Source organism: Petaurus breviceps, unplaced genomic scaffold (assembly GCF_028583685.1).
Source record: "Petaurus breviceps papuanus isolate PSGF00001 unplaced genomic scaffold, PetGlider_PUasm1.0 78, whole genome shotgun sequence".
In the NCBI taxonomy this organism is placed as follows: Eukaryota; Metazoa; Chordata; class Mammalia; order Diprotodontia; family Petauridae; genus Petaurus; species Petaurus breviceps.
The window spans coordinates 1,130,210-1,155,815 of NW_027186502.1; the positions used below are offsets into that span (position 1 = coordinate 1,130,210).

Consider the following 25,606-nt stretch of genomic DNA (forward strand, 5'->3'; position numbering starts at 1 on the left):
TCCATGCTCTGCTCTTTTTTGTCCCCAAAATAGGAGTCTAATGTTGGAATCTTCTGTCTGCTTTGTTTCCTTTGCCTGGTTATGTCGCCCCTCAGTCACTTTACCCCTGGGCTTTTTGCCACAGTAGGACTCTGCCACCAGACAGGGGAGCTTTCATCCCAAATGCTGGGGTTTTCTCAGCTGCCAGAGCTATTAGATGGGTGTCTTCTCTGAGGTCTCCACATGCTCTGGGCAAGCTGGACACACACCTCAGGACCTCCACCCTAGATTGCAATCCAGATCCAAGCAGGTTAAAGCAAGAGCGATTACCCCTCAGACTGGTGCTTGGTCCCCCTATACTCTTCAAGCCAGGAGCTGAAGCTGCCATGTGGCACTGGCTGGCTGTGTGGGCATCTCAGTGGCTTCTCGCCCTGGGGGCAAAAGCCAATGCACTCCCACTTGGTCCCAAAGTCCAGACTGCACTTACTGCTTGCTTTGTCCTTTGCATCTATGTGTTGATAAATCTGGAAATGGCCACAGCTGCTGCTGATCTGGAGTCCCTTTGGCCAGCAGCTGGTCAGGCCTGCCCTGGGGCTAAAGCTGGGGTGTGGGGCTGGGCTCAGCTCCCAGAGTGCTGTGCTGGCTGATTCCTGTCGGTCTTCTGGGCAGGAGGTTAGCTTCTCTGTGTCATTTTGTGGGTTCTGCAGCTCCAAAGTTTGTTTAGAGTCCCCTTTTTACATGGATTGGGGAAGGTGGAAGCTGGAGCAGCGAGGAGGTCCTGCTTCTATTCCGCCATCTTGACTCCTCCCCCTAAGGAGACCTATTTAAAATGTTAATCAAAGCCATAGGACAAAATAGGGCAGAATAAATTCAGTATCCTATTGAACACTCTGCCCTCTGGCCAGGTGATATGATTGTGTGTATGCAATAAGAATCAGTGAAGGGCTTGGGGGATAGTATGGATGTGACCAGAGCTGTGTATAATAAAGATATTCCCAAGTACACAAAGGAAATCAGAGGAATCCCAACTCCACCCTCTTGTCTCCATATAGAGTTGCACTTGAGTTACCCTAGACCATAGCATTCTGAAAGGTATCGTATAGGAGAAGAATCTCTGTAGTCTACCTCGGAAACCACTTACAGTTCTAAAGCACAATTTGGATGAGCTTCCTGAGGAAGCTTTCCCTAATCAACACTCATCTCCCCTAATTTTTTATTATTTTTTTAATTTTAAAATTTTTAAAATTTGCTTTCTATTTTTTTAATGTATGGAATAAAACAAGAATTTCCATAACATAGTATAATAAAAAAGGTGATTGCATATGAAATTGCAAATCTATTATGTACAATATGCTATTTCTTTTAAATATATAATAGTTATCATTTCTTTTTTTCTTCCCTCCCCACCTCTAAAGATGGCTACCATTAGACGCAAATAGACATACATATGCATATATACGTGTATATATACATACACAATACATACATATACTCATGTGCACACACATATATAAGTATATATATGTAAAATTATGCATATTTTTATTTATCAGTTCTTTTTCTAGATGCAGACAATGACTTTCTTCATATGTCCTTTATAGTTAATTTGGGTGTTTATAATAGTCAAAATGACTTATTTGCTCAAAGTCATTCTTAAAACAATATTGCTGTTACTGTATACAATGTTCTCTTGGTTCTGCTCATTTTGCTTTTCATTATTTCATACTGGTCTTTTGATGTTTTTCTAAGATCACTGAGCTTAAAATTCCTTAATAGCATAGTAGTATTCCATCATAAGCCTATACCCTTTGACCCAGAAATACTATTACTAGATCTATTTCCAAAGATGATATGTTCTAAAATGTTTATAGCAGCTTTGTGGTGGCAAAGAACTGTAAACTGCAGGAATGCCCAGCAATTAGGAAAAGGCTGAACAAGTTGTGGTTTATGAATGTGATGGAACACCCCTCTCCCTTTCAAGAAATTAGATCTCTCTCCCAGGCTCAGAAAAAAGCCAAAGAAAATGTTCTTCTTACTCCCCAAAGGAAAGTCTTGTCATTTTTGTCATCTTCATCAACAACAACAATTGAAAGCAGTTGTTAACTACCCATAGTGGAGAAACAGGTACTTTAGCAAGGACATTGTGGCTTTTCCTGGTGATTTATGCAGATCTCCTGCTCTTCCCAGAACAGAGGAGAATTACCAGCTGGGTACTGAGCTTTGCCTCTACCTGATTTTTGCCTTTCCCCACAGAGTTACAGACTCTTAGAGCTGGACGAGGGACTTTGAAGGTCATTCAGATAGAAATGGATCCTTGTGGACTGCATTTTGACTTAGAAAACCTCAAAATAACATTATCAATTTTCCATTGTAGGGCTTCTAGGTGGCAGCATAGTACCTAGAGTGCAGAGCCTTGAGTCAGGAAGACTCATCTTCTGAGATCAAATCTGGCCTCAATACTTACTAGTCGTGTGACCCTGGGCAAGTCACTTAACACTATTTCCCTTAGTTTCTTCATCTGTAAAATGAGCTGAAAAGGGACATGGGCAAGTCACTTTGTTGCAGTTTAAACCCAGGGACTCCAAAAACTGTTGCAGTGGGGGCTCTGCCCACCCAAAAACTGTTGTGATTTCATGATGTGTTGTGGTGGAACTGTCTCAAAGAATTCAGTCAGACCACCTCTAATCCAAGATAGGCATTTATTGATATTGACACCTCTCATAAAGTGGGTTAAGTTCTAAGAGGAACCAGCAATTTTAGAGAAAGCAAGGTGGATTTTTATAACATATTGATGCAATTACATAACGGAAATTTACATAGAATAGAGGGATATCATTAATATTAAAAAAGCAGGAGGAGTTTCTTAAGGAATTAGGTAATGGAGGAGGGGTCTCATCTATGGTTCTGTGGTTAAACATTCTGGTCATTCTGCCCTCTAACTGGCTAGCTATTGTGGTCCTGTCAGGTCAAGATAGTTAGGTATTGGGGTCCTGCCTTGGGCTAGATGGTTGATGTGATTGTGATTGAATATAAGAACACACCCGTTTCTGTGGGAATGGTTCTGGGGGGCAGTGACCAGGCAGAGGCAGTAGCTGGGTTCCCATCACATGGACACACCTGTTGTTTCTGTGGGAACAAAGAGTTTAGGGACATACCTGTTGTTCCAGTGAGCAGTGAGGCATATACAAAGAAGTTAGGACGTTGGGGGTGGGGATAGCTATAGTGGGCTGCTGTTCAGTGGGGACCATATGAAATTGGAATTTTGGGGCTGGGGGCAGCTTTATTAGGATTCCATCATTTCCCCCTCAAAGAACTGTGACCCAAATTCATTTCAGAGAAGCTTCCGTAGCTTCTTCAGGCTAAAAGGGGAGTAGAGTTGTCCCTGTCTCAGTGGGTCCCAAGGAAGAGGTTAACTGGAACTGAGCATAGATCACATCCAGCGGATGATGGGTAAGTATGGACTGGTATCCACTGTCTGCTGCCAGCTGTAGGTGAATTGGCCTATAGTCTGAGAGACACAAATAGCTAGGCTAGCTAGCCAGTTGGAGGGCAGAATGACCAGAATGTTTAACCACAGAACCATAGATGAGACCCCCTCCTCCATTACCTAACCCCTTAAGAAACTCCTCCTGCCTTTTTAGTATTAATGATATTCCTCTATTCTATGTAAATTTCTGTTATGTAATTGCATCTTTATCCTATAAAAATCCATCTTGCTTCCTCTGAAGTTGCTGATTCTTCTTGGAACTCAGCCTGCTTCATGAGAGGCTTCGATTTCAATAAATGCTTATACTCAGATTAGGGGTTATCTGACTCTGAATCCTTTTAGACGGTTCCACCACAACACATCATGAAACTCCAACAGTTTTTGGGTGGGTACAATCCCCACCACAACAGTTTTGGGCACTGCTGAGTTTAAACCTCAACATTCCCAATCTAATAAAATACAGTTTAATTTGGAAGCACTTGTGTTAAAAAAAAAAAAAAAACTAAACTGAATTTAAGTACAGGATGGGTGCAGTAGGGAGGGAGTCATAGCTAGTTAGTAGTTTGTTTAGAAAAAGAAGTGGGATTTTTAATAGACTACCAACTTAATGTGTTAGCAGCCAGTCAGTCAATTAGTGCCTATTAAACATCTATAATGTGCCAGGTGCTGTTTTAAGTTCTGGGGATACAAAGAAAGGCAATCCCCCCCCAAAAAAACAGTTCCTGCTCTTCAGAAGCTAATAGTCTAATGGGGAGGTAACATGTAAACAACTAGATACAAATTTTATACAAAATAATATATAATAATATCATATAAAATAATAATTTAGTCCATCTACTTCCTTCAAAAGTAAGTGTTTAAGAAATTAAGAATTAAGAACAAGAAATGATTGGTCAAGTATTAGCAATATAATTCTACTTCTTTTTCAACATTCCACAAAATTACAAATTCTGAAATCTGTAAACATACAAACTGTTAGTCAATATTGGCCAATTACAGTAGAAATGTAGACTCTCAGATCTGGAAGAGACCTCAGAAGACATTTAATCTAATCCATATCTTCATAAGAATCCTTCCTCTTACCTATCTTTAAGTCTGATAAGTAATATGTTCCATGTTCTTCAAATTTTCAGTTTCATGTACAATCTTTTTTTCTATTTTACTGAGTTATGGAAATGCTTGTTTTATTTCTTAACTCCAAAATAAAATAATTAAAAAAAAGAATCCCTCTGAACATGCCCAGTGTTCATACAGGAAGTATACACACAGGGGTAACCTCGAAAAAATTGCCCATTTCCCTTTGGGGCATAGAGTTGGTAGCCTCAGAGTTAAGGTACTAAGATTAAAGAGGACTGTGAAAGGTTTCTTGTAGTAGGTGGGACTTAAACTGAGATTTGAAGAAATCTAGGTGATAAGGATGAGGAGGGAGAAAGTTCCAGGCATAGGGTATAGCCAAAAAAGGTAATGGATTTGGGGCTCTATTGAGTATGAGGTCCAGCTTGAGGGAGGTGAAAGTCCCTGGAGTATTATGCTTAGTTATGGGCACCACATTTTTGGAAGGACATTGACAAGTGATAGGATAGTGACTAGAATCGGTGAGGAAAACAGAGACTATGCCAACTAGTATTGGTTAAAGGAAGTGAGGAGATTTGGCCTGTATTAGGGGAGCATTATGAGAGGGATAATAGTTATCTTCAAGTATTTGAAGCACTGCTATGAGAAAAAGAGATTATCTTTCTTCTGTTTGACTCCAAAAGGCAGGACTAGGAGCGTTGAAGTGAAGCTGTGGAAAGGCAAATCTTTCATGGATTTAAGGTAAACCTACTTAGCAACTAGAAATGCCCCAAACTTAAATAGGTTATTTTTTGAGGTAGTCATTGTGTGTATGTTCCCTGTATTACCACTGGGGGTGTTATGAGGAGGAGATTATGAAGATATGGATTAGATTAAATGGCTTCTGAGGTCTCTTCCACATCTGAGAATTTGTATTTTTATTGTAATTGGCTAATATTAATTAAAAGTACGTATGTTGATTTTAGAATTTGTAATTTTGCAGAATGTTGAAAAAGAAGTAGAAATATATTGCTATCTAATATTTGATAAATCATTGCATATTTTTAATTCTTAATTTCCATACCTATGTAATGAAGAGGTTGGACTATATTATTACTAAAGTCTCTTCTAGCCTGGACATTTTGAGTCTTTTCCATTTCATAAATCTAAATTAGATAAAAATAGACACAGGGGAATTTGGGGAAGGAAACAATAACTATGGGTGATCAGGATGGCTTCATGTAGAAGGTGATACTGGAAATGAATCTTGTAAGGAGCCGGGAATCCTAGACTCAGTATCTTAAGGACACCAGCAAGGAGGGGATGAATTCCAAACGTGGGAAACAGTCAAAGCAAAGGCATGTTGATGGGAGGTACAGTATGAGAAATACTAAGTAGGCCAGTTTGATTAAACTATATTATACATAAATATGTAATAAGACTAGGGAGGTAGATTGGGGTTAGGTTGCAAAGGGCTTAAAATGCCAACCAGAGAAGTTTATATTTGATGCTCAAAGAAGTAAGGAGCCACTGAAGTTAACTAAGTAAAAGAATAATAGAACAAATGATATCTGCTTTAGAAAAATCACTTTGGGGGTGGCTAGGTGGTGCAGAGAATAGAGCATTGGCCCTGGAGTCAGGAGGACCTGAGTTCAAATGCAGCCTCAGACACAACACACACACACACACACACACACACACACACACACACACACACACAAAACTAGCCGTGTGACCTTGGGCAAGTCACTTAACTCCAATTGCCGTCCAAAAAGCAGGGGAAAAAATGAAAAAAAAATCACTTTGAAAGTTGTGTGGAAAATGTATCAGAGTAGGGAGAGAATTGAGGCAGGGAGACCACAGGACCACAGAATTTCAGAATCTGAAGGGATTTCGGTGGCCATTCAGTGCAACCCATAAATAAAAATAAGGTATACCATAACATAGCCAAGAAGTGTCATCCAGTCTCTTCTTAGAAAACTCCAAGAAAGGGAAATTACCATAACTCAAGGAAGTTTATTAGACCTGGACAGTTCTCTTTCAAGTTCACCTTGCATCTTTACATTTCCACCCCTTGCCCCTGGTTTTGACCTCTTTCATTAATTAAGAGGCTATTGTAATAGTCAAGGAAAGAGGTGAGAAATGTGGGGTGATGATTGTGAGAGTGGAGAGAAAGGGATGATATGAAGCAATGTTGTAGAGAAAGGACTAAGATTTAGCAACTGATCAGATATGTGTGGAGAGGGAGACTAAGTATTTGAGGATGTCACAGGCTTTTAAGCTGGGTGATGGAAAGAATAAAAGTAGCCCTGACAGAAAAAGGGAAATTTGGACATGGGGTAGATGTGGGAAGAAAAATGATGAGCAGCTCAGTTTTGGATATGTTGAACCTGAGATGCTCATGGAACATTGAGTTAGAAATAACCAGTTGGTGATGTGGTGCGGGAGGTCAGAATAGAGAGCAGGTGGTGGATATAGAGATCTGGAAGTCACCATCATAGAAAGGATGGACTGATAAGGTCATCAAGAGATAGAACAGAGAGTGAAAAAGTCAGGGTAGAGCTTTGAGGATATGAATGATAAGGATCCAGAAAATGAGATGGAGAAGGAATGACCAGATGGACAGAAGGAGAACCAAGAGAAAACAGTGTCACAAAAACCCAGAGAGGAGAGAATATCTAGGAGAAGAGGATGGTAAATTGGGACCAGATGTTACAAAGAGATCACAAAGGCGAAAGAATAAATAAAGTACAGCAAACTTGGTAATCAGATGCTTTTTTTTTTTTTACTTTAGAAAGGATAGTTTCGTTTGAGTAATGAGATCAGAAGTCAGATTGCCAAGTACTGAGGAGTGAAAGTCCTGAACTGAGTTAACTTGAAAATTTCTCTGTCTAGTACACTTTCAAGATCTAGGAAGGAAACAAACAAAAAAGTATCTGGATAGACAAAATGAATGTCACAAAGTTTATTCACAAAAACTCATGAATTTTATTTATAAGAGAACCCTTGAGGCCTATACTCACAGCTTGTTTACTCTCGTTTTACATGTAATTTTAATGTGTATGTTATCCGATTGCCAAGCCTAGGGCAAATTAGAAGGCACATGACCTTGAACATAGTAGATACTTATTAAGTGTTTATTGAATTGAATGGAAAATAAAAGAACTTGGAAGAGGGCTGTGAGCCTGTTTTAGGCAGTAGTGAGAAGTAGTGCTAACAGTCTTGAGAACAGAGGAGGAGACAAAAACCATAAATACTAGACACAAGATCTCAAATAATGAGTAGTCTAAGGCCATTTAATGGAGGGGCAAGTATCCCTGCCCACTTCAGTGTATTACAGAGTAAAATAATAGCAGATGTTCATAATAATGGTCTTAAGTTGTCAGGAACAGGTAGTTATGTTCGGTGGACTCTATTTACAAAGTCTGCGCAGCATGTTTGAAAAGGATGCTTGGGGTCATGCTTCTTTATGTACTTACAGACTTTCTCCCCATCAACCCTGCCCTCTACTGCTACACTATATGCATGAAAAAAAAATGGCTTCCCACGGTTCATGCTTCGTCATTCTTCATAGAAGTGCTATTGGCTTCCCAGAAACATGCCTTGCCTGCTAGGAGACTGGCTGCATCCCTTTATGTCTTGTGCCCTTGTTTCTATATAATGTTTGAAAGAAACCAAACTCATCCCTTAGGAAAATGGGCAAACAGAAAAGACAGATAAGACATGAAATCAGACAAAGAGAACATCTTCCACTTGGTTTCTTGTTCTTGCTCTCCTTCCTTTGGAACTGTCAGTATTGTCCTATTGTGTGCATGGAGTCCTAGAAGAAAATAAGCCCTAGAGTCCACACGTGGGTCTTCAGCTCCCTGTGACACATATCAGCTGTATGATTTGGGACGTGTCACTTCACTTCTCTCTCTTCCTTAGTTTCCTCATATGTTAAACGGGGATTTGCATTTGAAGACTTCTAAGGTCCCTTTGGGATCTCAGTCTTATGATTAACTGAATCTAGTCCGTGAGGTATGAACAGAAACTAGGTTCATAGGGAGATGCATGTATGACAACAATTTAATGAGATGAATTTCTAAGGAAATATACCAAAACTTATGTGTCCAGCTGAGTAGTGCACACCAATAACAACTATTTATATATCATTTTAAGGTTCTTGAAGCATTTTCCTCACAACAGCCTCATAAGGTAGGTAGAATAGGTATCATTTTCTCCACTTATACATGAGAAAACTTAGGTGTATAGATGTCAAATGACATGTTCAGACCCACAATCAAGTACTAGGGCCATTTTAGAACCAGGGCCTTCGACTTCAAATGTGATGCCCTTTCTTCTAAAGTAAACACCTTGAGGGGCTGTTGATTTATTCCATAGACATTGGCATTGCCCAATATATGTTTGCGACTATCGTCAGAGCCTGCATCACGTTCCTTTGAATATCCTCTATGGTGTTAAATCTTTGTCCTTTGAGTATAGATGTGATTATCTACATCAGTCAAAAGTCATATGGATCCGTGTCTGGTAAATGAGAGGGGTAGAGAAGTAGAGTTACGTCACTTTTGATTAAAACCAAGTCAGGACTATAATAAAGTGTGTGTGTGTGTGTGTGTGTGTGTGTGTGTGAGTGTGTGTGTGTGTGTGTGGGGGGGGTGTGTGTGGGTGTGTGTCCTTAAGATATTCCAGTGGAGAATTCCACACACATTGAACAATAGCAACATTGTTAGATTTAGTTCATAGACTTGAGAGATGGAACAGATTATCTGGTTGCAACCACTTATTTTACAGTGTAGAAATTGAGGCACAGAAAAGTTAGCATTATTTCAAATTTATGTAGTACTCCATAGCTTACCAACAGCTTTCTTTAGAGCAATCTTATGGAGGATGTAGAAAGAATTAATGAATGTGATTACTGAGGTGTTTCCAGTGATCTTTTACAAACAATGGGTATGGGACAGCTAGGTGGTTGGCACAATGACAAGCCCTGGAGTCAGAGGACCTGAATTCAAATTTAGCTTCAGACACTTACTAACTGTGTGACCCTGGGCAAGTCACTTAACCCCAAATGCCTAAAAAAAAACAAAAACCCAAAACAATGAGGATGGTACTTCAGATCCAAGAATGAGCAAATGTCTCTTTTTTCAAAAAAAGAAAAAAGTGAATTCTTCAAATTCCAGTGTACTTAAAAAACACGTCTGTATCCCTCTCAACTTCCTGTCATCTACAAATTTAATAAGCATGCAATCAATACCTTAATACAAGGCATTAATTAAAATGTTATACATACATATGTATATGTATATATGCATGTATATATCTATACACACATAGAAATATCTATATATGTATCTATATCTTATAGCTCCCAGAACTCTGGGGCACTTCACTAGTGCCCCTCCTAGATGATGTTCAAAAGCTGCATTTACTCTCTTGGCCACCACTTAAAACTAAAGGGTTTTGTAGCCTTGAGAAGTGATCTCATCTCCCCTCCTCCATTTCTCCCCTTGCCTCCTCATCAAATCCCAGACTCCGTCTGGGGCCATTCTTCACTAGTTCATGCTGCCTTCATGCCTGTCCTCGGTCTGGTTCTCAAGATGCCTGTGAAGATGGTGGCTGCTACTTTCAGCTCAGAATGGAAAAATAAAATGTTGCAAGGGAGGCAGTAAACTTGGGATCATTAAGTGCTATGAGTGCAGCTCTTCAGTTAATGAGAATATAATCATAGATGAAACTTGGTAGTATGTCCTGTCCTCACAGACTATCCCCACTCACGCATCTAGCTGGTTTCATGTCCTTAAACAACTGTGGCAGATGCTGTCCAGACAGTCAGATAATTATAAACAGTATGGACTTCAGACCATTAGGCTCAGGGTCAGAGCCTAATATATATTGGCAGATTTTTTAGAGAAGTCTTTGGGTATGGTAAGCAGAATGAAAGAACCAAATCTTGTGCTATTTACAGCTTGGGATGATTGTTCATGTCCCTTTTTCCATGGGTTTTTACATTTGATTATTCTAGTTCTAACATCTGCTTGAAGCACAATGGGTTTTGAGTACAGATTGTAATGTAACCCTTAGAACTTCCCTCTTTGTGGCCAGACCAGCCTCTGAAACCTCTTGTAGGTAGCTTCACTATGCACATATCCCCGCATTTGAAGTCTCTACAAATTCAAGTCCAGCCTTTGCTGGAACACACTTGAGCACTTCCATAGAATCATGGAATCTTAGAGTTGGAAGAATCTTCAGAGGTCATACAGAACAATTCATACATTGACAGGAATCCCTTCTACATTCTCCCCTGGCGATGGTCAACAGGCCTCTCTTTGAAGACTCAAACCCACTACCTCACAAAGTAGTCTACACTACTTTTGGATTGGTCTTTTTTTTTGAAGAGCCAAGAATTTTTTGCAAAGAAGAATTGAATTCAGCTTTTAAAAGTTGCTTTCTTAAGTGGACCATTCTGTTAGGCATTTCCTCATGACAGAGGATAGAAAGGTGACATGTCTTAGATTATAGCCCAAAGTAGTGGTTAATGTAAAAAATAGAGGAAGTTTGAAGTCGGGAGACTTGGACCTGGTCTCAGTTATGTCATTTACTAGCTTTATGACCTCAAACAGGTCCCTTCAACTCACTTTGTCTCTTCTTCACATGTCTTTTATGGTACAGAGATGACTGGGAAAGCAAACACAATGGAAGATAGAACCAGGATTCATAAAGCTCTTTATAGGCTAGCATATAGATCCAAATCTAATATGATAAAATTCAATAGAAATAAATGGCAAAGTCTTATACTGAGACTCAAAACATCAACTGTACAAGCATTCAATGATAGAGGTATGGCTGAATATCTGGGAGATATTGTGTACTGCAGCTCAATATGAGTTAACATTGTGACATGGCAGCCAAAAAATAATAAAGCCTTAGCTTGCTTTAAAAGAGGCACAGTATTTAGGACTATATTCGTGAGAGTCCTACTGGGTATGATAACTATTTATATAGAGAATTCTTGTTCCCATATAAGTTGGGTCTAGATGGCCTTTTTGGCCTCTTTGTCTGCAGTTCTAATCGGAGGGATTATTTGGTCTTCTTTATTGAAAGTCAAGATAGCAAAATCTGAAGTTTTAGAGTTCTTGTTTCCCAGGCATCTCAAGGACTGAGCTACAGATGCCATTACTACTACATTTGGACAACCCCTTGAGGAAGGAGAAGATCAAAAGTTCCAAGCCTTCTAGGGGAAATTTCCTGAAATTTGTCATTAAAAGGGGACAGGAAAGAACAGATGAAAAGAAAAAGGGAGTAACATCAAAGAAGTCATTTTAATGAGAGAGTGTATTATATGGTCAGAATCATAATCTGAAGTTTCAAAACATCCCATCTGTATGTTATATAACTTACAGGATTTCTGTTAATTCCTGCTCTGGAATGACTTGGTCTTTTTAAAATTTCCTTGTGGCAGCCACTTTTTCCTGCCCCCCAAATAGATTTTTGGAACAAGATGGGGGTGGAGGTGGGGTGGGGAAGGGTATGTTATTTCTTCATTGAATCATTAAAAAATTTTTATTGGACACCCATTAATCGAGTCAATAAGTATTAAGTTTATTATTATTATCACAAACCTACTATGTGTTAGTGTGCTTAGTACTAGGGTTACAAAGAAAGGCAAAAAACAGTTCCAGCTCTTGACAAACCCCCAATCTAATAAAGTGACAACATGCAATCAACTTTGTACAGATTAGATATGTATGGGAAAACTGGGACATAGACGATCTCTGAGGGAAGACCTTAAGATTAAGGAGGACTGGGAAGGGCTACTTACAGAAGGCAGGTCATTAAGATGTAAAGGAAATAAGGAAATGGAGGTGAGGAGAGTGTTCCAGGAATGGGTGAAAATGTTCAGAGTTGTGATATTAGAATCTTGTGTGAGGATCCAAAAAACGGCCAGTGTCACCCGTTCATAGAGCACATGGGAGAAAGTAAGATGAAAGAAGACCAGATAAGTAGGAAGGGGTCTTGGTAACTGGCTGGATATAGAAAATGAGAGGGAGTAAGGAGTTGAGGACGACACCTTGGTCATAAGCCTAGATGACTGGGAGGATAGCGGTACTGTAGATAGTAATAAGAAAATTAGCAAAGATATTTTAGGGAGATAGGAAGATAATGAATTCTGTTATAGACATATTAAGGTTAACATGTCAAGAAGTTTTTGTTTACATTTAATTTAAATCTTTACTGCTCAAGGCCAGGTTTCTGGGCTATGACTCAGGGAACAGGAGGAAGGTAGCTTTCAAGAGGTTAGGGTTCAAACATATTTTCAGTAGTTCAGCATCTTCACTAGGCATGTAGAATCATAGGATTCAAGGTTAAAGGAATCTTAATAATTAAGTAATCCGAGACCCTCATTTTTGCAGATGAGTTAATAGAGGCCCTGAGAAATTCAATCACTTGCCTGTGATTACAGATACAGATATGTTTACTATAAACAGTGATGGCAGGATTTGAACTTACATCCTGTGACTCCATTGATTTTGCCACAACTTCATGAATGATCAAGTCAAGGTTCCTTCATCTCCATTCTTTGATATTTTTTTTTTTGACGCGGGGGAAGGCAAGGCAATGTGGGCTAAGTGAGTTGCTCAAGCTCACACAGCTAGTTGAGTGTCAAGTATCTAAGGCCAGATTTGAACTCAGGTCCTCCTGACTTCAGGGCTGGTGCTCTATTGACTGCACCACCTAGCTGCGGCTCTCCCCCCCCCCCAATTCTTTGATATTTTTAAAACAGGTAGAGCTTAAATGAGATTCAGGTCACTCTGAATCTAATGCTTCGGTTTTCATTTGTACATTCTCTACCCCCACCCCCACCCCCAATTATTAATTGTAAGTTCCTTGAAGGTAGGGATTGTTTTTGTCTTCTGTGCCCAGAACTTAGAAAGAATAGTCTGAAACATTCATCACTTAATGAATACTTGTTGTTTGATTGATTGATCAATGGACCCTTCTATTGAAGATCAGATGGCATGACAGTGACAGAAGTAGGCAGTGAGTGGGGAAAAAGTGAATTGCTAGGTGATAGTTAAAAAAAAAAAGACAGCATCATCAACTCATATATACATTCACACAAGGCAGATTCAAGTCTGCCTTAAACTTCACTCTAAGCTTTGCTAGAACAACCTTTCTAAGGATTTCACAGAATCTCAGAGTTGGGAGGGACTTCAGAGATCTTCCAGCTAAATTCCTATCTAAATATGAATACCCTCTCTGCCATCCCTGGGATTTATACAAAGAAACTGCATCAACTGAATTAGGCCATCATTTAAAATTGAAGCATTTAAACCCAAAGAATCTAGCTTCTGGTATAGACAAAAAATGCTTGGAAAACAGCATAGCAGAAGCTAGGCATAAACCAACATTTCACACCCTCTACCAAGATAAGGTCAAAATGGGTACATAATTTAGTCTGAAAGGGTGATTCGATAAGCAAATCAGGAGAGCAAGGAATAGTTTGCCTGTCAGGTCTCTAGGAAAAGGAAGAGTTTATGACCAAACAAGAAATAACATTATGAAATGAAAAATTTCTCAAATATATAGAGAACTGAGTCAAATTTATAAGCAGACGAGTTATTCTCTAATTGATAAATGCTCAAAGGATATGAATGTGCTGTTTTCAGATGAAGACATTAAGACTATCATATGAAGTCATGAAAAAAATGCTCTAAATCACTATTGATGAGAGAAATGCAAATTAAAACAACTCTGAGGTATCACATCACACAACAAATTGGCTAATATGACAGAAAAGGAGAATGATAAACGTTGGAGAAATATTGGAACATTAATGAATTGTTGGTGGGGTTGTGAACTGGTCCAACCATTCTGGAGAGCAATTTGGAACTATGCCCAAAGGGCTGTAAAACCATGTATACTCTTTGATCCTGCAAAACAACTACTAGTATGGAAGTAATGGAATACTATTGTGCTTTAAGAAATGATGAGCAGGTGGATTTCAGAAAAAAACCTGGAAACACTTTACATGAATTAATTCTGAGTGAAGCAAGTAGAGTCAGAACATTGTACACAGTATCAGCAACATTGTATAATGATCAACTATGATAGACTTAGGTCTTCTCAACTATGTAATGATCCAAGACAATTTCAAGAGACTTATGATGGAAAATGCTATCCACATCTAGAGAAAGAACTATGAAGTCTGAATGCAGATAGAAACATTCTATTTTCACTTTTTGTGTTTTTTTTTCTTTCTCATGGCTTTCCCCTTTTGTTCTGATTCTTCTTTCACAACATGACTAATGTGGAAATACATTTAACATGATTGTACATGTATAACCTATATCAGATTGCTTACTGTCTTTGGGAGGGAGGAAGAAAGTGAAGGAGGGAGAAAAATTTGGAACTCAAAATCTCATAAAAATAAATGTTGAAAACTATTTTTACATGTAGTAGGAAAAAATAAAATACTATTAAGTGGAAAAAAATAAAAAAAATTTGAAGCACTGCCAACTAAGCATCCCTACCTTGGTAAATACAATCCCCACCTACTCTATTCCTTTTTTAAAGAAAGGTAAACTTTGGGTTAATTTCTGTCTTTTTAACAATGCAAATTGTCTTAAATCCTCATGTTCTTTTTCTTCTTCTGTGAAATGGGAAATAGAAATCCTGGCAGGGCTGTCCCTGTCCCAGAGTGATTTAGTCAGAAGAGAATCAGAGGTTTCAAAGTTTGACTCCAATACTTATTGCCACTTAACCCCTCAGAGTTTTGTTTTCCTCTCATACAAAATGGGGATGATAATGTTTGTACTGCCTTCCTTTTATGCTTTTTTTAAGGAAACCAATTTGCAGACCTTAAAACATCATATAAACATGAGTTGTTATTCTTACATGTAGCCTTTGGTAACTGGCCCATTTCTGTTCTCAGAAAACTCAAGAAGTTATTCCGAAAGCTGAAGGATGAGACAGAACCTGGAGAAACGGCCTCTGTGGAATTAAAGCAGCCTAAGCAGTGGGACCTGGACTACAGCTTGGAGCCATATACTGGATTGACTCCTGAATATATGGAAATGAGTAAGAATTCATCTTCACCTAATGAATAAAACTTGGGTAGGAATTGGGCAAATAACTTATTAGACTTATATTTACAGATCTATTTAGTTTCATTCAGGATCATACGTTATTTTCATTAGAAGAATCCTGAAATTCAAGTAAAAAGCAAACAACCTATGATCAAGATCTAGGTCTGCTACCAACTAATTGTAGGAACACAGACAAATCTATTCATATCTTGGTCTGTTTTCTTATTCAAAATGAAGGAATTGAACTAATGATCTCCATGGTTCCATGTAGCTTTCTATTGTTTTCTGTGATCATTGTCATTCATACTCATTATAGATCAGTAGTGTGGTGTAAAAGCCAAAAATAATCTAATACAGTCTTGGGCTTCATTGAAAAATATAACTTTCAGAAATTATTGTGTTTTACTCCGCCATGGTCAGATCATATTGGGAATATTGTATTCAATTCTGAGAGCCACATTTTAGGAAGGACAGTGATAGGACAGAGTCTCTCCAAAGGAAGGAATCTAAGATAGTGAAAGGATTTAAGTCTGTGTCATATGATGATCTGAGGAAGGATCTGAGGATGGTTAGTATGGAGAAGAGAAGACTTCTGGGGATCATGATAATGCTTTTTACATGTTTGAGGGACCCGCGTATAGAAGACAGATTAGACCTATTATGTTGACACCAAAGGGAGAGCTAGTAGAAATTGAAAAAAAACAAATTTGATGTCAAGAAAAGCTTACTAATATTTAGAAATATCGAGAAGTGCAATGGCCTCTCTGGGGTGATAACAGATTTCTCCCATGTTGAAGGTCTGCAGGTAGCCACGACATGACCACTTGTGGGTTATGTAGATACATGACCTAAGTATAAAAAGGTCATACATAATCAAATAAGAGGAGAAGAGAAGGAGACTGCTTATGCAACTATGGATAGGGGAAGAGATTTTGACAAAGCAAGGGAAAAAGATGATCATAAAAGATGTGATGGAAAATTTTTATCAGACAAAGTTGAAAAAGTTTTGACAAAAAAAAAATCCAATCAGAATCTGAAGGGAGACAATTGGGGGAATATTTTTGTAGTAAATTTCTCCCATAAATGTCTGACTTTAATAGGCAGATATATATAGATATATACACACACATATATATGTGTGTATATACACATGTATATATACATACATGCATCATATATACATGCATCATATGCGTGCACATTTATATATGTGCACATACACATATACATGTGTACACATGCCTGTATATATGTATGATTATATATGTATATATGTATGATCCCCCACAAGATAATCAAAGAATATATGCAGTTTTCAAAAGAAAGCAAACTGTCAACAACTATGTCAAAAACTTTCATATTACTACTAATAAGAGAAATGCTAATTAAATAACAAAGGTTCATCGTCATGCCCATCAGATTGGCAAAGATGACTTAACAGGAAAAGGAAAATTTTTGAAAGAGCTATGAAGGGACTGGCACACTACTTCACTGTGGGTGGAACTATGATTGGTCCAATCATTCTGGAAAATATTTTGGAACTATACCAAAAATGATACTCAACTTCATGTGCCTTTTTACTAAGTAACATCACTACTCGGACTTGCTTGAAGAAATCAGAGAAGGAGGGCAAGGACCCATATATCATAAAAATATGTATAGGAGAACTTTCTGTTGTCACAAAAAACTGGGAACAAAGCAGGTGGCTATTAATTGGAAAATGGCTGAGTAAATTATGATAATGTAATGGAATAGTTTTGTGTCATGAGAAATAGCAGACTTGTGTAAATTAATGCAGAGTGAAATAGGCAGAACATGAACAATTTATATGATAACCACAGTAATGTAAAGGAAAACAATTTTGGAAGACTGTGGAACTCTGATCAGTGCATTGGACAATTATGACTCTGGAAAATTCTTGACGAGACATTTATTCCTCCTACCTCTTGGCTGGGAGTTTATGTACTAGAGGTGTAAAATAAAACATTCATTTTCATACATGGCCAACGTATAAATTTGTTTTGCTTCACTATAATCATTTGTTAAAAGGTAAGGCCTATTTTGGGGGACCAGAAATAGATAGTGATAGTGAACCCAGTTCCTTTGATTCCCCAGGTAGCATTTTCCCCACTGTATGATTTCTCTTTTTGCCAAGAATTCCCTCATTCTAAATATTCATAAAAAACCTCTTTTCAAATACTTCACCTGGTAATGACATGAGGGGCTGAAAAAGATTCATTCTCATGAGGAAGAAGAGCATAAATTAGCCACTTATGGATGTGTTATAATGAATGTAACAAATTACCAAAAAACACTCAAATAGTGAACTGGATATTGTTTCGGGCCTCCCTTCCCCCACTCACATGATGCATTTTAAATAAAATCATGACTTTGGTGAGCAAAGGGGACAGTAAAATTAAGCGGTTGAGGATCAAGCTTGAAAAGACATTTGGGTTCTCATCTGTTCAAGAGGTTAAGGAAAATTCTTGGCTGGCTTCAGCAGACGACAAATATGCTATTGATGGGGAGGCTATATTCCATCAGGCAAAGAGTGCTTCTACTTATGTCGAGATGTCCAAGGCAGGATATCTCCCTTGAGGCTGATGTCAGTGTCACATCAGACACACAAGCCAGTGACAAGCACATTAAGTTTCAGGAAGACAAATCAGTGGAACCTCATAGAAGGTGGTGTTGGAACAAAACCAATTCCTTCTTCTCAAAGTGAAAAGGAAGAAGGGCCAAATGAATGAGGCAGAAAACCTCTGCTTGGTGACAGGCACAGGACAGAGTAGATCTTGGCAGAGAAACATATCTAGCCCAATTTAGGAACTTTCTCAGAAGAGGTACAATGTGCCCTCAGGGAAAAAACATGGAAACCTGAATTACGTGGGAGCTAGTGGCACTTTATAAATGGAGGGCCTCCAACATAATGAAGAGGGACTGGCTTACAGGGAGCCTCAGTGGAAATGCTTTTATACTTTTGGGAAATCTGATTCCAAGATTCCAGCAAAGATATGGCAAAAATGCTTACAAAGTTCTTAAAAAATGACTTGGGGATAGTCAAATACCAACACATGCATATTACACATTGTTCAAATCTACGTATCAGCACAGAGGTGCAAAGCCATTTACTGTACTTTGTGTGAATGCTAAATTATAGAAATTAATAAAACTGGGAGCAGCAATGCCTGACATGAAGGGCTAGGTCAAGTTGGAGCGAGTACACATGGGCCTCAAATATTAAAAAAAAAAATTTGTTTCACTTGTTCAGTTGTGTCTAACTCTGTGACCCCATTTGGAGTTTTCTTGGCAAAGACACTAGCGGGGTTTGCTATTTCCTTCTCCAGTTCATTTTACAGAAGAGGAAAGTGAGGCAAATAGAGCTAAATGCCTTGGCCAGTATCATATAGCTAGTGAATAAAGGAGGTTGGATTTTAACTCAGATCCTCCTGACTACAGGCCCAGCATTCTATCCATTGTTCTACTTAGATGCATGACTATGGTTGGGCAACCAAGACTTTAAGTAGTTTTGAAGTGTTTTGGTACTCTAAGTGATGTGGAAAATAGACTCAGGGGTATCTCAAAAGATAACCACTGGGAAATCCCTGTCAAACCCTGAAAAAAATGACTAAATTACTCACAGAAGTTATAGGTAAAAAAGCTTCTTTATTCTGTTGGAGAAGGGAAACTAGACCCGTGTGCCAAGGTCTGCTCTAGTAGCTAGGAGATCCATTATATGGTGCTAAGTCTTGATACATGTAGAAGGGTCTAGAGAAAGACAGGCAATGAGCTGTAGCCATGACAGTGAGGAGATAACGGAAACAATGAGGCAAATTTGATTCATACCAGGGCTTCGTAAGCAGAAAGTTGTTCCTACAGGTGCTTGTCTGAACCTGGGGCTAGGGTGAAACAATTCTATGATTTTGATGCAGCAGAGTTCATACAGAGGGTGAGCACAAAGGATTGTTGTTATGCCAAGGTCAGGGCACAGTTTGCTTGCTGGATCTTGGCTCTAGAAAACAGGGTTTCTCCTAATAGTAAAAAGAGGGGAGTGAAAAGAGAGGAGTGGTCTTGGCCTGTGGATCCTAACATCCCACATGAACATAGTTCAGAAATTCAAGTGAAAATATACACCCAAGATATAAGATGGAACAAGGGGGGGGGGGGAATGGAATGGAATCTTACAAGAAAGCTTTGATAGACATTTATTTAATTAATTAATTGGATAACCCTGATCTTCTGAGAAAAGTACTGGACCAAGTGAACAAAGTCCATGACAAATTGTCATACATGCACCACCATCTGGGGAATATTAAGGAGGAAGACTGGACCTCTGTTACAGCTGTGGAGAAAATGGCCACAGACAGGCTAAAATCACTTGTGAACAGAATGGGACCTTGGTACTTCAGAAGTTGTCAATGGCTACAGGACTAGTTTCAGAGAAAAGTAAGTAAGGTCAAGGAAAGAGGTTTCCCCATTCCCTATCAGCACTGACAGTGTTCTCATCAACAATTCCAAGTGGCTCTTTTCCTGCACTCCTAGGACTTTGCATAGAGGTGACTGAAAATTGAGAATATGCATTGCATTGCTGTCCTGTACATTGGAGTGCAACTGATCACTCATTATATGAGGAAAATTTAAAGAAAATATCTATATAGCCTCTTGTAGACTTTGGCTTTGGAGGGCTGAGTTGTAGCACCAATGCAATATTCACAGTGCCCACAGTCACTATAAATATACCTGCATTGTGCTCGATCACAAAATATAACAGATTTTCCATATAGAAGACAAAAGCAAAGCATTTATGCAGACACCAGAAACCCAAATTCCAAAACCAGTAAGCCAATTCCATCATAGTAGCAAAGAAGTTAATAAACCACAACAGTACAGAGAGCCACACCATCTTTTAGCCTTCCTACAAACCAACACACAAGACCAATATTTACTCACAAGCTTATCTGTCTCCCTCAGAAGTGTCCTCTCCTCCCAACCTTCTAGCTTGCTCTGACTTCTAGCGGGCTCTGTTCCACCCTTCAGCAAACTCCTCCCACCACAGGCTTCATGCAATTACATTCAGTCTATTAGGAGGAAGAATTTATTTTTGAAGCAAGGAAGTTCTTTATTTCGTTAGGCTTATTAAGGAACAGGGAAGATCTTCAAATTCTCATTACCATTACACTAGTATATTGTCTGGTATATCCAAATGTGCTTGGGATAAATTGAAGTGCTCTTAGAATTTTCCTAAAGATAAAGTTGCTGGTGTCAATAAAGTAATGAGCTTTCTGGTGCTGGTTTGTCAGACTTTTTAAGTGTTATTAGACTGAGTACCTCAATTCCAGTCTGTTTTGAACACCAGCAGAATGCTACAAATAAGCAACTGGGACTCAATGCCTTCATTTTGAGCATGCATGCAGCTTGTAAGGAGGTGTGCAAGAGGATAGAGTCAAATGGTAACAGTGAATATCACAAGGGCATCCTTATCTCTTCAGCCACTGAAATTGACTCTAAGACATTTGACTTTGGATATTCCTTGGTGCCAAAGGAATAGAAGGAGAAGCTGAGGTAGAAGCTCAGCAGGTATGTTCTTGAATAGGTTATGGGTGGTGCACAGGGAGCAAATCACAGAATCCAGTTCACTGACTCATAACCATTTGGGGGAAGATCTAGAAAGTTCACTTTGTCTGTAATGGATTACGTCAGAGAACATCTCAAGAACGTGCTGGTGAATGGCATCATCTCAGAGTTAATTATCTCTTATAGTGATGGTGCCAAGAATAAATACGTATGTATGTAGACTACTGGACTTTGAAAAAGAGGACCAGGTCTGTTCAGCACAACAGCAACCCTTCTTCCTCACAGTGGTCAGTTACAACCATGTCAAAGGGGCCCACAGTTGGCATTGATCTTGGAACCACTTACTTCCAATATGGGAACATGGAGATCATTGCCAATGACCAAGGAAACAGGACCACCCCACACTACATCATCTTCACCAACACAGAATATTTATCAGTGATACTGCAAAGAATTAAGTTGCAATGAACTCCACCAACACAGTTTTTGATGCCAAACATCTGATTTGTCACAGATTTGATGATGTAGTTGTATGTAACTATATATATATATATATACACACACTGTATATAACAAGACATAAAGCTTTGGCCTTTTATGGTGGTGAATGATGCAGGCAAGCCTAAGGTCTAAGTGGAGTACAAAAGGGGAGACCAAAAGTTTCTATCCAGAAGTATCTTCTATGGTCTTGACCAAGATGAAAAGAAATTGCTGAAGTTTACCTTGGGTAGTCTGTCACAAAAGCTCTGGTCACAGTACCAGCCTGTTTCAGCTATTCCCAAGGTCAGACCACCATAATGCTGGAAGCATTGCTGGTCTCAATGTGCTCTGAATCATCAATGAGTCAACTACTACTGCTATTGCTTATGAGTTGGACAAAAAGATTGGTGTTGAGATGTGTTTATCTTTGATCTTGGAAATGGTACTTTTGATGTCTCCATTCTTACCATTGCAAATGACATCTTTGAGGTCTACTCCATAGCTGGGGACACCCAGTTGGGTGGCGAGGTAAACCATTTTATTGCCAAGTTCAAGTGAAGACACAAGAAGGACATCAGTGAGAACACCATGTTCACACCTCTTTTTGGAAGAGATCAGTATTTAGCTCTTCAAAACATATCCTCTTTTCCAGTACCCAGGCCAGTATTGAGATTGACTCCCTCTATGAAGGTTTTGACTTCTATACATCAATCACCTGTGCCTGTTTTGAAGAGCTAAATGCTGATCTCTTCCATGGCACACTGGACCCTGTCCAAAAGACCTTAAGAAATGCCAAACTAGATAAATCACAGATTCATGACATCATCCGGGGGGGGGGGGGTTCTATTCCCAAATCTAGAAGGTACTGCAAGACTTTTTTAATGGCAAGGAGCTCAACAAGAGTATCACTCTTGATGAGGCTGTTGCCTGTGGTGCAGTTGTCCTGGCTTCCATGTTGTCTGGAGATAAATATGAGAATGTGCAAGATTTGCTGCTGTTGGATGTCACTCCTCTTTCCCTTGGAATTGAAACCATTGGTAGAGTTATGACCGTTCTGATCAAATGTAACCCCACCTAGCAAACACGGACCTTTACCACCTATTTGAATAACCAGAGTGGTGTGCCTTTTCAGGTTTATGAAGGTTAGAGAGCAATGGCAAAAGCTAACAACCTGTTGGCAGATTTGAGTTCAAAGGGATTGCCCCAGCACCTAGGGGTGTTTCTCAGATTGAAATAATATTTGACATTGATGCAAATGGCATCCTCAATGTTTCTGCTGTGAAGAACAGCACAGACAAGGAGAACAAGATCAGCATCACCAATGATAAAGGACTTCTGAGCAAAGAAGACATTGAGCATATGGTCCAGAAGGCTGAGAAATACAAGGCTGAGGATGAGACATAAAGAGACAAGGTGTCTTCCAAGAATTCTCTTGAATCTTATGCTTTCAACATGAAGGCTGCCATAGAGGATGAAAAACTGCAAGGCAAAATTAGTGATAAAGACAAACAATATCCTTGACAAATGTAATGAAATAATGAACTGACTGGATAAGAACCAGATGGCTGAGAAGGAAGAATTTGAGCATAGGCAGAAAGAATTGGAGGTCTGCAAGTCCATCATTACTAAGCTGTATCAGAGTGCAGGGGGCATGACTGGTGGGTTCCCAGGGGGTGGAGCAGCCCCATCTGGAGGTGCTTCTTCTGGACCCACCATTGAAGAGGTCAATTAAACATACCAGAAGAAAGGGCATTCCATGCAGCTTTCCAAAAATTGAAGGACTCAAATTTGAAGCCAAGGCAGTAGCTGTTTAAAAGTAACATTTAAGCTTCTGGGTAAATCTGGGCATTCTGAACACTTGAATGTGTGCAGAGGGAGAGAAATGAACAACGCTGCATTTTATCATTACTATAAACAAGTGGAAATTCAGTTCTTGTCCTAGGGAATAAAATCTATTTAAAATTGGCAAAAACTATAAAGAAAAGAAGACCAAATTGAACCAGTACACCATACCAGTGGTTCAAGATGCCCTCAATTATCTATTAGGCAGCCAATGTTGGTTTTTTTTTCTGGGTTGGATTTGTGCAGCAGATTCTACCAGATTCCTGTCACAAAGAAAGTTGAGAAAAGACTGCTTTCATCTCTCCAGGTTAGTTTTACAGTTCAAATGTATGTCCCAAGGCATCTCAGAAACACAAACCACCTTCCAAAGACTGATAAAATAGATGGAGACATGAATTACTTTCAAGTGTTGGTATACCTTAATAACATCATCCTTTGGGGAAGACCCTAGAAGAACATAAGGAGATATTGTAAAAGTGTTGGATTGGCTAAAAGAAATGGATTGGATCTTTAATTTGACAAGTTCCAACTTTTATCAAGTATGTGGGTCACATTGGATCACAACTGGATGTGAACATGAACCCGGAGAAGATAAAAACCGTTCTTGACTTGGCTATGGTTAAAAAAAATCTTAAAATTTGAGAACTTCTTGGATTTAGTAGATACTGCCAAAATTTTGTTAAAAATTAGTTTAACAAAAATTTGTTAAATTATACTGTTATACTAAACTACTGAATGACCTCACTGAAGCATATATGATTGAAGAGGAAAGAAACAGAGGGACAAAAGAAACACAAAGGGCTTTTCCCCTCCAAAACCAGCAGTGCACTTTTAAGGGTCATTGGACAGATAGATGTGAAAAAACTTTCAGTCTTGGCCCACTGTCTCACACATGTGTTGCTGTTAGCCTATGATGACCCATACAAGACATTTGTCATGCATGCAGATACCAGCTTGGAGGACTTTGGAGCAGTCCTGTACCAAAAGAGTGATGGTCACATGAAACCAGTTGCATTTGCTAGCCTAAGTTTAAGCACCATGCAGTATACTCCATCCCCAAGTCAGTCTTTGTCTTTGAAGTGGGCTGACGTTGACACACTGTGTATGGAGTGCTCACAAATTGTGCTGGCAATAGTCTGCTGACATATTCTGGTAAGTCTCAATCCGGATGATGAATTGATGGCAGCATCAGATATTCATGGAGCATTCACCACCATTCAGGAAATACTAAGGTTTAGGATGCATATGTCCTGGTCAGAGACCACAAGGCATGAAAGCTGTGATAATGCCTAAAGAAGGAATGGATGCTGTGTGCAACTCCCAAATGACTAGACTGCAAATAGATGACCATACAGCTCAAAGTCTGGGCCTTCCACCAGACTACACACCAGCAGCATTTGTGAATCTCACTTCATTGAACAAAGCTTCTTACTTCAGCTTTCGGTGGATGACTGGTCAAGAGAGCAGGTGATTTAATGAAGGGCTGCATGGATGATAGAGGCACCTGGTGGCTCAGTGCAAAGAGCACTGGGCCTAGAGTCACAAAGAGCTGAGTTCAAATCCGGCTTCTGACACTAACTGTGTGCCCTTAGGCAAGTCATTTAACTTCAGTTGCCTTAGTCCACCAGAGAAGGAAATGGCAAACTACTCCAATAGCTTTGCCATTGGCATGCTATGGTTCACAGGATCATATCGCGTCAGATATAACTGAATGACTGCACAACTAGAATGAAGGACTAAGAAGTGTGGTGGTGATGGCAAAGCACTCAGGTACCAGTCTTTTGCGGGCACTTTTCCACTGAGACAATGACAGAAGTTGGAGCTGTTCAACGGAGGACTCCATTGTACTGTTACTAATTCCACTCATGGTACCAGGAAACAATTGTAGCTACCCAAGGCATAGCTCGTATGACCATGAAGCTCTACAGATGATTTTGGACATATCAGTTAAGAGAGGACTTTAGATGAGAAAACATTACTGGTCCAAAAGGGCCACAGATAGCACCAAAAAGTGTGAAACTTAGACCCTTTGTGCACAGGCAAAAGTATCACCACTTCATGTTGCTTACTTGGAAAATATAAGTACTAGCAAGCCTTTGGA

At 39.2% G+C, this 25,606-nt stretch overlaps 1 protein-coding gene across 1 annotated transcript in view; it reads left to right on the forward strand.

The window, feature by feature from the left end:
- The window catches only part of ANO2 (anoctamin 2), a 573,391-nt gene that overhangs the window by 480,443 nt on the left and 67,342 nt on the right, over nucleotides 1–25,606 (forward strand). Inside the window, exon 21 of the mRNA XM_069106084.1 lies at nucleotides 15,456–15,601. Coding sequence (XP_068962185.1) covers nucleotides 15,456–15,601 — 146 coding nt within the window. The remainder of the gene's footprint in view (nucleotides 1–15,455; nucleotides 15,602–25,606) is intronic.